Source organism: Pelophylax lessonae, assembly GCF_965119305.1.
Source record: "Pelophylax lessonae genome assembly, chromosome: 3".
Lineage (NCBI taxonomy): Eukaryota > Metazoa > Chordata > Amphibia > Anura > Ranidae > Pelophylax > Pelophylax lessonae.
In genome coordinates, this window is record NC_138770.1 from 43,682,388 (window position 1) to 43,696,222 (window position 13,835).

Genomic DNA, 13,835 nt, shown 5'->3' on the forward strand with positions numbered 1-13,835 from the left:
GGAACTCCGCTTTTAGCCCCGGAGGATTTGGCTGCTCAATGACCAGGCCCTGTTTTGCGATTCGGCACTGCATGACTTTAACGGACAATTGTGCGGTCATGCAACGCTGTAGCCAAATTAAATTGACGTCTTTATTTCTCACAAACAGAGCTTTCTTTTGGTGATATTTGATCACCTGTGCGATTTTTTTTTTATTTTTTGCGCTATAAACAAAAAACAGAGCGACAATTTTGAAAAAATAACAATATTTTTCACTTTTTTTTTTTTATATGAAATTCTCAAAAAAAAAAATGTAAAAATCAAAATTTTTTAACATTTTAGGCCAATTTGTTTTCTGCTACATATTTTTGGTAAAAAAAATCACAATAAGCATATTTTGATTGGTTTGCGCAAAAGTTATTGCGTTTACTAACTACGGGAAAGATTTATGTCATTTTTATTGTTTTTTTTTTTTTAAACTAGTAATGGCGGCGATCTGCGTTTTTTGTTGTTTTTTTTTTTTTTTTATTTATTTTTTTTGCGGGACAGCAACATTGCGGCGGACAGATTGGACCCCTGACTGACATTTTTGGGGGTACCAGGGACATTACTACAGTAATCAGTGCTATAAATATGCACTGTTACTGTAAAAATGACACTGGCAGGGAAGGGGTTAACTTTATTGGTGATCAAGGGGTTAAGTGTGTCCCTAGGGGTGTGATTCTAACTGTTAGGGGGCGTGGCTAGTGAAGTCATCACAGAGACATACGATCCTATATAGCAGGATTGCATAGCCTCTGTGACTACTTCAGGGAGAATGACAGACGGCTGTGTTTACATCAGCCGTCTGTCTTTCTCCCTCTCCTGAGGTAGATCGCGAGTGGCCGGCGGACATTGGAGCCGCCGGTCACACACGCTGGCTAGGCAGGGAACGAGCGAGGGCGGGAGCGCGCCACCCGCGGCACGAGCTCGGCCCCTACAGGCTCGTGGGCGAGTGACGTACCCCTACGTCACTTTGCCTGTAGGGGGCTGACTGCCACAGCAAACAGTCGTGCGGCAGTCGGCAAGTGGTTAAATAGTAGAGGTCCAAAGTGGGAGAGATATGGACGGTGTAGATTGTATGAGTTCTGAGACAAAACTGACCAGTGGTAGGACAGTATGTAGTTACCTAGATTGGACTTTAAATTTGGGGACACAAGGCATGTGTTTTCATGCACTAAAATGATAGATTGGGAGCTGAGATACACATACCGGGAAACAATTAAAAAATGAATGGGGCTGAGTAAGGGGTGCAACGCGTGGAGTGTATGTAATGTTAAGCCAAATTTTGAGTGTGACTAAATTGTGCTTAAACATGGCAGGAGCATACTGTACTCTAGGTCAACAGTCTGTTAAACAGAATGCAGGGGGTCAGGAGTGTGCAACGTCCTAATAGAAAGCAACCTCTAAAGAAAATACTTCCCTTCCGCACTGACCTCACCACTGAACGCAGCAGGGCGGGACAGATGAAGATCAGGTTGATGTTTTGGTGGGACATTAAATATAGAGAGCAAAAATAAACACCACAATAATATGGACGGGGCTACATATTTGTAAGAGCAGCAGTGATCACCATGTAGGAAAAATTGAGAGCAAAGAGACTGACTATTAACCTCTTACATTCCCATCCTAATATTGTACAACCAATACCGTACACATAATTCTCCGCTATCCGTCTACATAGAAACCTGCATAGATCACATGACCACATCAATGAGGATGGAGGAGGACCGGAGTCACATGGCTGAGAGGATACTAAACCTCACCCTGGAGATCATCTACCTGCTGACTGGAGAGGTGAGGAGCATTCTGGGAGGTCACATGACATCCCTCTTATCTCTATTAATAAAACGTAGACCTGACGAGAGAGGTGGGGAGGATTCTGTGAATGTGATATATTACTGTTTTTGTTGAATACAGAGTTTTCCTCCTACGAAGTCTGGAGGTTATATGACTATCACAGTGCTTCCACCTCGCTCCTTGACACCTGAGATAAATCGCAGTAAGAAGATTCTAGAAGTCACCAAGAAGATGATGGAGCTGCTGACAGGAGAGGTGAGTGGTGCTGGGAATTCTGGGACATTATCCAGTAACAGACAAGGGATGTGTCTGGATGGTGACTGTATCATTGTGTGTGTCAGGTTCCTATAAGGTGTCAGGATGTCACTGTCTATATTTCTCTATGGAGGAGTGGGAGTATTTAGAAGGACGCAAGGATCTCTACAAGGACGTCATGATGGAGAACTGTGGAGCCCATAGTGTCCTTCCGGAGGTGCTTGGAAACCCTAATTGGCTCCCCCAAGATTCAGCAGCATCCAATATCTCCTCATATACAGTCCAGCCCGGGGTTCGAGTGGAAACAGCCAACCTAACAATTTTTTTGAGCTGTTTTTCACTGAAGACCTCTATGATTTGATTGTGGACCAAAGTAATGTTTTTGCCAACCAGTAGATCGCCACCAACCCAAATTCATAACTTGCAAGGCCATTCAAGTGGAAACCTATTATGGTTTTGAATTTAAAGCTTTTTTTTTGAGTCAAACCCTTAACATAGCCATTACAAAAAAAAAAAAAAACGTATTACGGTCATATTGGTCCACGAACCCAATTCATTATATTCCTATGTTCTCAATGGCCAGGAAAAGATATGAGATAATAATGCGTTTTATGCACTTCAGTGACAATAACCTCTGTCGTCCCCAGGGTGACCTTGACTACGACCAGCTCCACAAAATTCAGCCCCTCATGACTTACCTTTTACAGAAATTTGCACATATGTATAGATGCTCCAACAAAACCTCTGCATAGATGAGTCCCTCCTACATTTTACTGGCAGGCCTGCAATCAAGCAGCATCTCCCCAGCATGCTTGACAGAAATGGAGTTTAAATGTATAAGCTCTGTGAGAGGGCAATAGGCTATACATACCGCTTTAGAATTTATGAAGGAAAAGACTGAGCTTTAGAATTTATGAGGGGAAAAAGTGGAGCCACCCAGATGCCCAGACTGCATGGGGAGCAGTGGTAAGATAGTGTGGGACTTTTTGTCACCTTTGTTTCATATGGGGGTACCATTTGTATGTGGACAACTTTTACGCAAGTGTGACACTTTTTAGAGATTTGCTCCTTAAAAAAGTTGCCTGCTGTGGCACCATGCAACCAAATTGCAGGGGCTTCCCCAAATGGCTCGTTAACGCCCAACTTAGAAAGGGAGAGAAAGCCTGCCTGTGGAATAAAGAACTACTCACAGTAAAATTGAAGGACAAACATGATGTATTTATTCTATCTTCCATTCACTTGGACACAACGGTCCAAATTCACACGGCGTCTGGTGTCATTGAAAAGCCTTCGTCCATGACTGTAATCTAAATATGTGAGGTGTAGACTTCAACATCCAAATGATGAAGCCGTATTTAGCCTCCTGCAGAGTTTGATCCCGGTACAAAAAAGCGTCTATATATTTGTCAGTTGGCTATATGCAATGCTTTTATTATTTACAGAGCTACTGAAAGAACTGGATCCTTCCTAAAATTTCAGGAAATGATAATCAGCGCTTTTGTATCCAGTAGGCCCTGTGACCCAAAGCCCAAATACAGATGCAGCTAGCCAGCTGCATGAGAGGCATTTTCCAGATGTCCTTCAACCTACCCCAACACAAATGTCACCCCAAAAATATGTCATGTCTGTGGGAGATGCGGAAGGCATGACACCCATTTTTTTTTGTCCCTCCTGTCCTGACCAACCTGGCCTCTGCCTCAAGAACTGCTTCTGTCGCTACCACACTCTAGTGGACTGTTAGTCTAGGGTACAGTATAGCACAGTATAGGGCACACACTTCTGCACAAGAAGGGTCTCCAAAGATGTTACATAATCAGTAAAATGTCTATCGAGTATTGAGAGGCTGTGAACTTTATTGTTCTAAAAAGTTAAGTTTTCAAGAAAAATTTTACAAAAAGTTGTTTTATTGAGTTGCTGTAATGTTATATTGTTACTGTGTGTTATTGTTAACGGTTGTTGTTTGCTTTGCAGGAATGCCAATCAACTGCAGCACTGATCTGTGTATTCTGACAGCAGCCGGGTACTGCTTTCAGAATGCATGCATCAGTACCTGCAGCGTTGTTTCTCCATTCCCAGTTAAAACAAAAAAAAGGAAAAAAAAAAGCATCGGGAGTGTGGGTGGTCAGGAAACAGTAGCTCCAATGCTCTGCATTTCCTTTTTGCACTTTTTTCCTGGCAGAGATTTCTTCATCTACATTGATCGATGTGAACGGAGGAATCTGTATGCCCAACATTAGGAGTGTGGCAGAAACTCCTAATGCTGCCCATACATCTACTCTTTTTAGAGGCCTTATTATGCCAGGACAGCTCCCCTCACAAATGACTGCGTTATGAAAAATAGACACCCCAAGGTATTTGCTGAGAGGCATGTTGAGTCCATGGAAGATTTTTTTTTTCCACAAGTTTTTGGAAAATGGCAAACAAATTAATTTTAATGAACTATTTCTTACACGTGTCTTGGTATATGTGGCAGTACACTCCAAAAGACATTCTGCGCATATCACATGTATGAGACTTTTTGTGAGCCTAGCTGTGTATGAGGGCCTAATATCCATGGAGCACCTTCAGACTTTCGAGAGGCCAAAATTACGCATTGGATTTCCTGACTATCACATTTTCGGAGGCCCTAAAATGCCAGAATAGTACAAACATCTCCTAAAATGACCCCTTTTGAGAAAGTAGACACCCCAATGTATTTGCTGGGAGGCATGTTGAGTCTTCTTCTTTTTTGCCACAAGGTTTTCAAAAAGAAAATAAAAAATACATTTTTGTATTCTTTCCCAAAAACCTGTGGCAACAAATGAGTTCTGCAAAATACTTGCCATGCCTCTTGGCAAATACCTTTGAGTGTCTGCTTTCATAAAAGAGGGGTCATTCGGGGGGTATTTGTACTGTTCTGGCACTTTAGTGCTTCAAGAAATTTCAGAAAGTGAGAGCTGCTTAAAAGCTACCTAAATTCCAGTATATATACCATAGTTTTATAACAGAAAATAGAAAATATCTTTTATCCAAAATGTTCAGTCTTTTTTCATTTAAATAAATCAGTGGTGATCAAATACCACCAAAATAAAGAGCTATTCGTGTGAAGAAAGTAGTGTTGCAAGAAATATCCTGGTCATGAAATGGGTAAAACCTTCGGGAGTTTAAGGGGTTATATAAATACAAACCCTAGAGGGAAGCAGCTCTCTACACATGTGCCAATTTCCATAGGGAGACAGCCTGCCGCTTATTCACCATTTTCATCACCATTTTAATATTGTACAACCAATACAGTCCAGATTCTCTCTCTACAGAAAACTTCCATAGATCACATGACAACATCAATGACGATGGAGGAGGACCGGAGTCACATGACTGAGAGGATACTAAACCTCATCCTGGAGATCATCTACTTGCTGACTGGAGAGGTGAGGAGAATTCTGGGAGGTCACATGACATCACTTATATCTCTATTATTAAAAAAACAGACCTGACCGGAGAGGTGAGGAGGGTTCTGGGATTCTAACATGATATTCCTATTGGTTTTCCAATACAGAGATTTTCTCTTCTGAAGTCAGGTGGTCATATGACCATCACAGTGCCTCCATGTGACTCCCTAAAACCCGAGAGACACAACATGCAGAAGATTCTAGAAGTCACCAAAAAGATGATGGAGCTGCTGACAGGAGAGGTGAGCGGTGCTGGGAATTCTGGGACATTATCCAGTAACAGACAAGGGATGTGTCTGGATGGTGACTGTATCATTGTGTGTGTCAGGTTCCTATAAGGTGTCAGGATGTCACTGTCTATTTCTCCATGGAGGAGTGGGAGTATTTAGAAGGACACAAGGATCTTTACAAGAACGTCATGATGGACAATCTCTGATAGTATCTTTAGGATCTGCACATTATTATTACAGTTTATGTCTTTTTTATTATATATTCAGTGTGGAGACCTGAGAGATTACAAAGTTGAGGTTGAAACAGAGAAGAGACGTGTGTTTGTTACAATGAATGTCCTATTAAATCTTTTAGAGTGGAAACCTTGGGAATGATAATATGGTTGTTAAAGAAGAGTATAAAGAGGAGGATGAGGAGTATGGAGTGATGGAGGAGCTTTCTGAACGACACAAGGGTATGATGGAGCCACCTAATACCAGGAACCCACCAGAGAGATGTCCCCGTCCTCTGTATTCCCGGGATTCCACACAGGAAGGTCACCCCATCCCTCAACATGATCAGGTAGATGAGGAACAATCACTGATGGTATCTTATCACATATACATTATCTGCAATATTACAATTTATATAATTTTTATCATATTTACAGAGAGATTCTAAAGTTGATATTAAAGAAGAGATAAAGGAGGAGGATGATGAGGGTGGGGTGATGGAGGAGTCAGAGTCTCTAAACGGACAAAAAGAGCTGTACCAGAACAACATTATGGAGTCATCCAGCTACAGAAAAGCACCAGAGAGATGTCCTCGTCCTTTGTATTCCCGGGATTCCACACAGGAAGGTCACACCATCCCTCACCATCATCAGGTGGGTGAAGTTGAGGGTCTGGAACATAAAGTGATTGAACACTCTGACATGTGGAGATGATGTGTGGACTCTACAAGATAACATCATAAATACTTCTATTTTACAGATGATTGTCACATTAGAATGTAGAGGTGAAGGGATATTGCAGATATATATTACAAATATGTTGTATAGCGCTTATCCCTGAAGGAGATTCTGTTTCCCGTGCCCATGACTCTGCTAATAGCACCACGCACTCTGACATGCCTGGGCTGAAGAGGGAATCTTTTTTACAAATTTACAAAGAAAAACAGCAGTTTAAAGTAAGTTAAAACAGTAGTAATTGCTCAACCAATTTGTAAAATGATGGTATTTAACCATTTCCAGCCCAAGGCCGTAGATGACGTCCTGGACTTTGAGTGGAGATATCTGAATGACGGGTGCAGATGCAGGCATCATTTAGATATCATCTTTTTCAGCCGGCGATTCCCTTCACTGTAAGAACAATCATAGCGGCAGTTTAGCCGCTTGAACATTCTTACAGGCGGCGGGAGGGGACCCTCCAGTTCTTCTACTGGCATGTCTGTTCGTTCGGTGAGTCGGAGAAGGAATCTGCCAGCGGCGGCAGTTCACCATACAGATGGTTCCTGGCAGTCTTTAACCTTCGGAGTCCCGGGTGTGACGTTCTGACATCGCGTCCAGCCTGGCAGATGTAAACACTGCTATGTACTCAGTTGGAAAGGCTGAGACTGTGTATTTTTTTTATTTTATCTCAGTCTTTTCAGCCTAGAGGAGAGATGTGGGGTCTTATAGACCCCAGATCTTTCGATAAAGAGGACCTGTCATACCATTGTAGAACTGCCCCCTTGAGGGTTGCTGTTAAGTTTATGTTCTTCTGCACTGCTCTAACCCTGTGAACAGTCCAGCCCTCCTGACACTCTTTAAGTAATACACTGACACAATATGAATGAGTTTTAACTTTTACTCAGATGATAATCTTGTAGAACTATGTCAGTCAGCTAAACCCTGGATAAACCACCAGAGTTCAGCGAAATTGACATCCAAAGACAGTAAGAACAGATTTGTTATAACACCAAATGATATCAATAAACACAATCTCTTAATTATCCATGTATTATTATTTTTAAGCACTCGGACTAAAGGGGAACCCCAGGCCGGCTTATACCACCTGTATTCTAATGAGAGATGGGGTATTCTAAATACCAGTAACATGTCCCCTTTAACAGTATAATAATGTCCCACTTGCAAGGCCTTGCTAAAGTCTTCACCGGCAGTTGGAGCTCATGTAATAACAGTTTCCAGTACGACTTAGTGTATAGCAAGAAATGCAGGATAGCTGATTATAATCCTAAGAGATTTGGTAACTGATTCAGTTGCAAAGTGTCAGTATTCAGTGTAAAATAGATCTGTGACAAGTGTGGTCTGAACTCTGAGCAAGTGCCCTCTCACCAAATCCTGATGTCCATCAATGAGGGTCCTGGGGAAACAAGCGATGCAATCCTCCACGCTCTGTGACCTGAAGATGGCTGAGCTCTGCTATCTCAGGGTGTTCCGTCAACTCCACCCGATCAGCGATGCTGCAAGGATGTCTGCAATACTGGAAGACGGATCAGGCGGTGTGCAGTAGGCTGCAATCTGCAGTCTCGTTCTCTGCACGGCAGACCAATATGCACACGATGGGTTCAAGCAAGCTAGAGGCCCCAAGCCCATTTAGCCGATACATTTATAGTCTCTCCCAAGATGCTCCACCGTTCCAGAGCTTACTGGGAAAGATAGTTCTTAAACAATCCAGCCACATAGTCATTACTATACAGAAGACTACAGTTCCCAGAATGCCATTCTCCCAGTCTCTGCGATATGACAATTTAATCCTGTAACCAGGGGAGACAGCGCTACATGGGTTTGTGAAAATCTTGACAGTGATCAAATAGTTCCAGAAGTGATAACCAAGGTAACAGTTTATTGTTCAATCAAGGTGATGGACACAAGTCAAAATGAAATACCATACTATGCTGTTCCAGTTCAGTGGGGACCAGTGAATGACTGCTGGGTCCGTTCAGCAATTAAGGAACAAAGCCGCTGAAAGATGGATGTTGTCTGGGGAACCGTGAGCAGACGGGAGCCAGGCCAGGTCTGCCGGAGCTCCCGCGTGGCGTAGATCCGGCTAAGGACCCTAGGGCGGAAGTGACTTTCTGGTACTCGGGACAAGGAAAAACCAACCTGGAATGCATGGATATTCCGTTGCCGTGACTTCTGACTATCCATATCCATGCGTTCCAGGCTGGTTCTTCCTGGTCCCGAGTACCAGTACATCACTTCCGACCTAGGGTCCTAAGCCGGATCTACGTCACACGGGAGCGCCGGCAGGGACGGCCTGGCTCCTGTCTGCTCATGGTTCCCCGGACATCCATCTTCCAGCGGCTTTGTTCCCTGATTGCCGAACAGACCCAACATTTATTCACTGGTCCCCACCAAACTGGAACAGCCTGGTATCGTATTTCATTTTGACTTGTGTCCATCACCTTGATTGAACAATAAACTGTTACTTTGGTTATTGCTTCTGGTACTATTTGATCACCGTCAAGATTTCACAAACCCAATTAGCACTGTCTCCCCTGGTTGCCTGCTATAATGAGAGGAGGCCCAGTATGGAAGTGGTTAAGATATGATTGGTGACAAATAGAACAGAGAGTAGTCCCTAAACCCTATACTAAGGGTAATCCTGCTTAAAGGGAGTAGTACCACAAAAAGGGTTTGGCAGTCCATTTTAAGCCTTTTCCCCACTGACCACCATGATGAGGCCAAAATATGATGTTGTTGCGCTCAAGATAAAGTTCCTCCAAACATTGGTAAAGGTGCCTAAACTGTGACCCACACAGAAAATGCTGTTTCTTTTAATGGGGCGTAGTGGGGCTGGCCAGTGGGCTCTCGCCGACTCCTGTGGCAACAGATGACCTCTCCATTCTGTGTTACCAATGTCTGTGTGCTGAGTGTAAGCTATTGTTATTCTTTTAATCTGTATGAAACTGCAGGCAGATTAGAGCCAGTGTGTATTCGCTATTTGACAGACGGGAATCAGAGTGTGTGTATGGCTGCCTAGCAGGCCAGTTAGCTGAAAAGCTGAAGGTGGTGGCAAATTACCCTAAGTCATGTGTCTGGTGTGTGTGGGCAGTGAGAAAATAGATTATGCCAAGATTCTAGGTCATTGTATAACCTCCGAAGTGTCCAGGAATTACTAAGTGGCTCCATCATAAATGAGGCCCCCCACCTCTTCTCCAATGGGAGGAGATAGCGGGGGAAAAAGGGGGATTTTTTATTGCCCAACAGGTTGCATAATAATTATTAATGATACAATGTTTCACAAATAAAAGCATAATCAATTTATTAATACATCACATGTTAAAAATCATCTAAATTATCAATATAGCAGTGACATTGCCAGACACACATTTAATCAACCCAGAGTTAATGGGATAAGCAAATGCAAAATAATCTGGATCAACGCGTTTCGCCCGATTTTGGGGCTTCTTCAGGATCTACGTACATAATGATAAATATGTTTATACAGCATCAAAAATGCAATCCAATATCTGCTTCAACATAGCATGGTCCCAGCCGAGACACCATATATTACATCTAATCTGTGAAATACCCTCAGGAAAAAAATAACCGAGGAGTTATTCCCATACATTAACTTAAGTGTAAACAATCCTAGACAGTAACCATTCAATAGAGACTTCAAAAGACGGATCTCCAGATGCACAATGTCCAGATTTTTACACAAACCATCAAATATCAGATCGAAGAGAAAGGGAGAGACAGATCCCAAATACCCGTGGGAACAAACGATACACCTGCAAGTGCTATAGCAGCCTCCAAGCATGGCAGCCACATCAATACTAATATATATATATATATATATATATATATATATATATATATATATATATATATAAATATAAATCAGGCTATTGTTATACTTTTAATCTGTATGTAACTACAGCAGATTAGAGCCAGTGTGTATTAGCTATTTAGTAGACGGGAATCAGAGTGTGTGTATGGCTGCCTAGCAGGCCAGTTAGCTGCAAAACTGAAGGTGGTGGCAAACCGCCCAAAGTCACGTGTCTGGTGTGTGTGTGTGGGGGCAGGGGGAAAATTGATCATGCCAAGATTCTAGGTCATTGTATAGCCTCCGAAGCGTCCAGGAATTACAAAGTGACTCCACAACCCTTAGAGTGCACCAGATTGTATGCAAGATTTATATCTGCCTGTATTTGGCCAGGCTTTGGCTAAAGTTTTTCTTCAGTGGTGGCCAGTGGTATTGCAGGCTGTGATAATTGTTTCACAGCACTTTTTTTTACCTGCTCGTAGTAAGCCCTCTGCTAATTCCTCCTCCACCAAACTAATTCGGGGATTGGAGGACCTTAATTATGAAGAGCACTTACAAGCACTTGATTTATTCTCCCTGGAGAAGAGACACATGAGAGGGGACATGATAGCGATATACAAGTACCTCAACAATGATCTCAGCATAGAAAAAAAACGATTCAGTCGCAGCGAATGCAAGAGGACACAAGGCCATACAATGCGATTAGAGGAGAAGAGATTTAACCCCAGGCTACGCAGGGGGTTTTTTACAGTAAGGGCTACAAGATTGTGGAACTCTCTACCACAAATGGTGGTAACTGCAGGGAGTATGACTACTTTTAAAAGACTCTTGGACGTACATCTCAAAGATCAAAACATTCAGGGGTAGGGAAAATGAATATGGCCACACACAACCTGCACAGGTTGCACTGGATGGACTATCGTCTTTATTCAACCTCAACTACTATGTAAGGAGGGGGATGTCCTCCTGTGTGCTATATATTCGGTGTGAGTTTGTTCAATAAAGGTTCCAGATCTATACAAGCTATTCTTGGCTAGTTTTGTATGGGGGCGGCTAGAATACCTGATATCTATGATCAGACTGGAGGAAGCGGTATTCCGACGGAAGCCCACAAACACAGTGTGGGTCGCGGTTCCGTTACAGTCCTCACCTCGGTTAGTGAGTCTCCATGGCTGTGCATCCTTAGCAATTGTATTTTCTGATGCTCTGTTGGTTTAGGGTGAAGATCTGATGAACATGAAAGTTGAGGATGAAGTAGAAGAGACGTATGTGAGGGATAATCAGCAATATACGGAGGAGGCTGGGATGATAAGGACAATCAAAGAGGAGGACACTCCTAGAGGGATCAGCACAGGTGAGCCATAATATATTCTTCTGTTATCTCTGCTGTTACTGATTGGCCCAGAGTAGGGCAGACGATGAGTGGCATCATAGGCCCTTGTACTGATACCTCTCCTGCACATTAGACCTTCTTTTTCTCAGATAAACACCCTTCTCTGTGCTGCAGATTCAATTTATTTATTCAGACATAATTCATTTATGTATAGTGATGAGCTTAATGTACCTGGGTCCACTTCGGGGGTGGGTTGAACAAACTTCATCGAATTTCGGATCCTGCATCCAAAAGTCAATGGGAGCTGAATCTTAGAAATCAGTAATGGTCATTTTCAATGCTAATAGGCAAGGGATTAACTAATAAATGGGGGGCTAGGCACTGCCCTGGGAGACATGTACCTAACAAAAAAAAAATGTAAAGTTCTGTTCAGCGGGGAGCATTGATTTGCAATCATGTGAAACATTAAAAATTTACATTTTTTTTCAGCAATACCTGAAAAAAAAATCGGTCTCTTCAATGATCCCAACACCAATTTGCTAAATACTTAGTTGTAAAATCAGAATGTTTTTTTCATCTGACCAGTCGCCGCAGTCATACGCCGGCAGGTTCCCGCAAATCGCCGTACCTGTACGGCGGTCCACAGGAGCGATCCTGGGGGTGCGCACTGACTCACCAGCGGGGAAGCCAATCCATGGGGCCAGCAGCTGCGATTGCCGCCGGGCACCCACGATCGCTTCCCGTGAAGAGAGAACGGTGGTCTGCTGTTGTAAACACTGTATCGGTTTGTTGGTACCTCAGGCCAATAAGAAGTGGGACTTTTAAGGCAGGTATGGAATATACGAGAAAGTACAAGCAAAAATTGCTGATAATAAATAATAATAATAATAATTGTTTAATTCTTAAAACATATGTACAGTGAAGTACAGTTGCGTGAAAGGGTTATAGACCCTTGTGAAGTTGTGTAATAGAAGGAGGGTTAGTGACATGTGAAAAATAGTGACTTTTAAGGGTATATCTCTGCCTTTCCCTGCTGTTAAGCTTGGGTTGCTCAGATCAGAGATGTCTCCTATATCCTACGCGTTTCGGCCCCTTAATGGGCCTTTTTCAAGGTTGATAGTCACTATTTCTGTTGGTAAAATGCAGATTTGTGTTAAATATTTATAAGTTTCACCACTTTTGTTAATTATATAATAGTGGTGAGTTTTTTTCAAAATAGTACATACATGTTATTTTCTTTAAATCCTTGTGTGTTGAAATGGCTCCCTCTTTAGCACAGCGAGAACCTATGCGGTTTCCTGAAAAAAAAAAAAAATATATATATATGGGATTCAGCTACAAAGTTAATGGTAGTTCTACAAGTATGTTGTTGGACTTACATGAGCCGTGTCTTGTATCTGGGGTAGATCATGTGAATCTCCCCTAGTAGTTAGTTTTGGTTCCGGTGTGTATGAAACCGGTTCTTAGCAAGGATGTCCTTGTGCCTTTAAATGGTGCAGTTCTATATGAGACAGGTATATGTATTTTGGGAAAGGTATATATGTAATACAATAATGCAGTATATACAGTATATAACGTTTTTTGGGTGTTTACCTTCATTCTTAATTATTGCAACAAATGGAGTCCCATGCGGTTTTCAGCCGGGTCACACTTAAAGAGAGGGAGAAAAGACTCCTTCAGTAATGTGCCTCCTTTTCAGGGTTCAGTATGTAGCAAGGGTAGTGTTTAAAACTTACATTTTTCTGTGCGCCGCTCTTGGTCCTCTCCCATCCCCGTTCGATTGGGGAATGAGAGAGGCAGTGGTTCCCTGGCCTTTTATCAGACTCGCGCATGCGCTGTGAGCGCCGCACGTCTGAAGCCAGATCACATACAGCTGGTGTATGTCTCTGGTGCGCCTGCGTCCTATGGACGAGTGCTGACTACTTATTATACTGCTATTAAAACTGCTATTAATTATATGGAATGTTTTTTCTCCTTTTTTCTTTCTTTTATATATATATTTCTTGTTTTCAAATT

General features: G+C 42.5%; 3 protein-coding genes and 1 pseudogene across 5 annotated transcripts in view; 3 read left to right on the top strand and 1 right to left on the bottom strand.

Annotated features, from left to right (window-relative positions):
* LOC309550683 (uncharacterized protein) overlaps positions 1 to 13,835 on the top strand; it is a 3,164,715-nt gene that overhangs the window by 2,970,711 nt on the left and 180,169 nt on the right. Inside the window, exon 53 of the mRNA XM_082251018.1 lies at positions 6,087 to 6,293. Coding sequence (XP_082107144.1) covers positions 6,087 to 6,293 — 207 coding nt within the window. The remainder of the gene's footprint in view (positions 1 to 6,086; positions 6,294 to 13,835) is intronic.
* Positions 1 to 13,835, bottom strand: part of LOC309550793 — a 1,525,103-nt pseudogene that overhangs the window by 1,259,158 nt on the left and 252,110 nt on the right. The gene's annotated exons all lie outside the window — the stretch shown is intronic.
* Positions 1 to 13,835, top strand: part of LOC309550693 (uncharacterized protein) — a 217,615-nt gene that overhangs the window by 194,950 nt on the left and 8,830 nt on the right. For both annotated transcript variants that reach the window (XM_082251027.1, XM_082251026.1), the window contains exon 5: positions 11,705 to 11,840. In XM_082251027.1, coding sequence (XP_082107153.1) covers positions 11,705 to 11,840 — 136 coding nt within the window. The remainder of the gene's footprint in view (positions 1 to 11,704; positions 11,841 to 13,835) is intronic.
* On the top strand, positions 1,630 to 5,937 carry LOC309550060 (gastrula zinc finger protein XlCGF66.1-like; the record flags this gene model as incomplete). Its single annotated transcript, XM_082250527.1, has 3 exons — positions 1,630 to 1,815; positions 5,609 to 5,743; positions 5,830 to 5,937. Exons 1-3 carry the CDS (start codon positions 1,720 to 1,722, stop codon positions 5,935 to 5,937), a joined length of 339 nt encoding a protein of 112 aa, XP_082106653.1. The 5' UTR covers positions 1,630 to 1,719.